Source organism: Cebus imitator, unplaced genomic scaffold, assembly GCF_001604975.1.
Source record: "Cebus imitator isolate Cc_AM_T3 unplaced genomic scaffold, Cebus_imitator-1.0 Scaffold87, whole genome shotgun sequence".
NCBI lineage: Eukaryota > Metazoa > Chordata > Mammalia > Primates > Cebidae > Cebus > Cebus imitator.
The window spans coordinates 3,734,519-3,738,024 of NW_016107402.1; the positions used below are offsets into that span (position 1 = coordinate 3,734,519).

Below are 3,506 nucleotides of genomic sequence, written 5' to 3' on the forward strand. Positions count from 1 at the left end.
AGAGATTAGTCCTCAAACTGAGCCTAGGCCTGGAGGAGCCCCAGGAGTTAGAGATTAGTTCTCAAACTGAGCCTAGGCCTGGAGGAGCCCCAGGAGTTAGAGATTAGTTCTCAAACTGAGCCTAGGCCTGGAGGAGCCCCAGGAGGTAGAGATTAGTCCTCAAACTGAGCCTAGGCCTGGAGGAGCCCCAGGAGGTAGAGATTAGTCCTCAAACTGAGCCTAGGCCTGAAGGAGCCCCGGGAGTTAGAGATTAGTCCTTGTGCTGAACAGGGTGGCACTGGTAGCTCATCCAGGTCACCACTAGGATGGCCCTTGGGAAGCAACAACACACTCATTTTACATGGGAGTAGATGAGGGGTTACTAGGAAGTGTGTGCCTCTCAAGGGAGACAGAAAGTATAAGGGCTAGCAGAGAAAGACCTAGGAACTGAGCCAGGCACAGTGGCTCACGCCTGTAATCCCAGCACTTTGGGAAGCCGAGGTAGGAGGGTCACTTGAGGCCAGGAGTTAGACATCAGCCTGGGCAACACAGCAAGACCCTGTCTCTACTATATATATATAAGTATATATGTTGTTATATATCATATATATGTTAGTTAATTAAAAAGTCCTAGGACCTAATAGAGGACAAGCCCAGAAGTCAAAGACGGAGGGAAAACAGATCAAGGCAGGAGAGAGAAAAGGAAGTTGTCCTCCTACCCAGGTCAGGGATCTAAGGCCAAAGGCACATGCCCATGGCTCTTCCTCTCATACACTCAGATTATGATAAGATTGAAACTTCCAAGATCAGGCATCTGCCCTCAAGAAAGGTGAGAGGATCTGCGAGCTGTCTTTGAAACTAGGGCCACTTCCCCTTTCCTCCTAGATGGAAAATGAACCCATTATCTCTGTCTATTGGGATATTTCTAATGTTTGGAAAGGGGACGAAAAAGCTCAGAGAACACAGGCCTGGAGGCTTAATAACCAAATCCAGACCCACTCTAACTCAGTTTCCCCCCCATGGGAGTGCAGAATGAGACTTGTAATCAGTAAGTCACAGTGCCAGCTGAAGCAGTACAGACGGAAGGGAGCTGGGATCACTTACCTGGAGATTCTGACCCTCCATCACATCCCCACAGCCTACGAGATGCGGTCCTGTGACAGGTGGAAAGTCCACAGACTGGTTGACCCCCATTTCATCACCGGGTGAATCAAATGACTTGGTGGAGCTGAACTTGCTGGCTGGATGGCGGAACACAGAACAGCCTCTTGCTGGTTTCCTCTCAGCTTCCTGTTGCTGATAAGTGTCATCTGCCACCCTGTCCACCCTTCCTTAGCACCCCATCCCCCCTGCCAGTCACTCATTACATCTTGCACCTTCGACTTTGCTACATTGCTTTTTCCAAGGTTAGGGGGTTTTTATTCATTTTGCTGGGGTGAGGAGATGGCTGTGGAGAGGACAGAGAGCCATCATACTCCTCCCAGCCCATTAACAAATGTTTATCCAGCAGCTACTATGTGCGCAGCATAGCAGCAATGCTGCAGAGACTGTCACACTTGCTCTCCTGAGGCTAATAGTAACCACAAAGATCCATTATTTACAGTTAGCACTGTACTGACCTCTTTATAGACATTATATATATTACATCATTTCATTCTCTTAACAACTCTCTGAGGTAGGTACTTTTTTTTTTTTTTTGAGATGGAGTCTCACTCTGTCGCCAGGCTGGAGTGCAGTGGCATGATCTCAGCTCACCGTAACCTTGGCCTCTCGGGTTCAAGTGATTCTCCTGCCTCAGCCTCCCAAGTAGCTGGGATTACAGGCACATGCCACCGTGCCCGGCCAATTTTTTTTTTTTTTTTTTTTTAGTAGAGACGGGGTTTCACCATGTTGGCCAGGATGGTCTCGATCTCCTGACCTTGTGGTCTGCCCACCTCGGCCTCCTGAAGCGCTGGGATTATAGGCGTGAGCCACCGCGCTTGGCCTGAGGTAAATACTATGAAGACACTGTTTTGTGTGGGTGGGGTGGCTCAGGCCTGTATTTTGGGAGGCCAAGGCAGGCGGACCACCTAATGTCAGGAGTTCAAGACAGGCCTGGCCAACATGGCAAAACCCTGTCTCTACTAAAAATACAAAAATTAGCCGGGTGTGGTGGTGGACGCCTATAGTCCTAAGCTACTTGGGAAGCTAAGGCAGGAAAATCACTTGAACCTGGGAGGCAGAGGTTGCAGTGCACTGCACTCCAGCCTGGGTGACAAGACACTGAAAAAAAAAAAAAAAAAAAAAAGACCCTGTTTTACAGATGAGAAAACTAAGGCATAGAGAGGTTCAATAACATTCCCAAGTTACCAGGTGGCAAACCCAGTTCTGCCTAATCCAGAAACTGAGTTCTTAACCATTACTGGTCCTGCTCAGGGGGAGAGTCAGTTATACATATGCAAAGTCAATGACCTAAGCTTTTTCTTAAAACTGTTTTATTTTTTGAGGGACAGGGTTTGTCTGGCTATGTTGCCTAGGCTGGTGTCAAACTCCTGGGTTCACACAATCCTGCCTCAGCCTCCTAAGTAACTGGGATTACAGGTAAGAGCCACCACACCCAGCTTTAAACTATTGAATATAGGATGGCACTTGTGCTGGGCCTTTACAGATGGGGAAATTGAGAGGCAGAGGAGGAAGAGAGCACTTATAGAAAAAACCTCAGAGGAAAAAAAGCAGAGATATGGAAAAGTATGATGTGAGCAGTAGATCAAATAGAAGCTTTCAGCGTGACAGCTGTGCATGCTCCTGACTAGAAAACATTCCTACGGCTCAGCTGCTTCCTAAATTGGGCCAGTGCTCCCCTATCCCTCTTCAATTTCATCATCTCCAACACCACCATCATCATCACACTTACTGTGTGCCAGCACACTTACTTAGTGCTTTTCATATATTATTTAATTTAATTCTTACAACAGTCCTCTGAGACATGTATTATTATCTCATTTTACAGACAAGGAAACAGATGCTTGACAAAGGCAATTTACTCAAGAACACCACAGGCAAGCAGAGCCAGAATTCGATCATGGGCAATGTGGCTGTAACATGAGAATGTCAAACTTCCCAGTATCCCTTGCCTTGTGATTTAGATGGGGCTGACCCCTCCTTAACCTCCAGGGTTGAGCCTTCATTAACTGGAGTCAATCAGTCCTTATTCTCTGGTCAGTATTTGGATGAAGAGGGGGCATATGGCATTAGGTTGGTCCACTAGGAGTAACGCCTGGGACTTTGGTTTGATGGTTGAAGGGAGAAAGGTTCTTCCTTGTTTTAAACCAGTGTGATGTGTAGATGTCATCTGTCAAGTGGCTTTGAACCACTGCAGCCATTTTTGCTACCTTGAGGATGAAGATACCCATGGTGGATGGCAAAACTGGGAGAATCATAGAGAAACAGAGTCCCATTTGTGAAGACATTAAGAATCCACAGATTTGCCGGGCGTGGTGGCTCAAGCCTGTAATCCCAGCACTTTGGGAGGCTGAGGTGGATCACGA

The 3,506-nt window shown here is 47.3% G+C and overlaps 1 protein-coding gene across 7 annotated transcripts in view; it reads right to left on the bottom strand.

The window, feature by feature from the left end:
* PAFAH2 (platelet activating factor acetylhydrolase 2) overlaps positions 1-3,506 on the bottom strand; it is a 42,596-nt gene that overhangs the window by 31,049 nt on the left and 8,041 nt on the right. For all 7 annotated transcript variants that reach the window (XM_017534635.2, XM_017534634.2, XM_017534636.2 and 4 more), the window contains exon 2: positions 1,084-1,220. In XM_017534635.2, coding sequence (XP_017390124.1) covers positions 1,084-1,173 — 90 coding nt within the window. In that variant the 5' untranslated portion in view covers positions 1,174-1,220. The remainder of the gene's footprint in view (positions 1-1,083; positions 1,221-3,506) is intronic.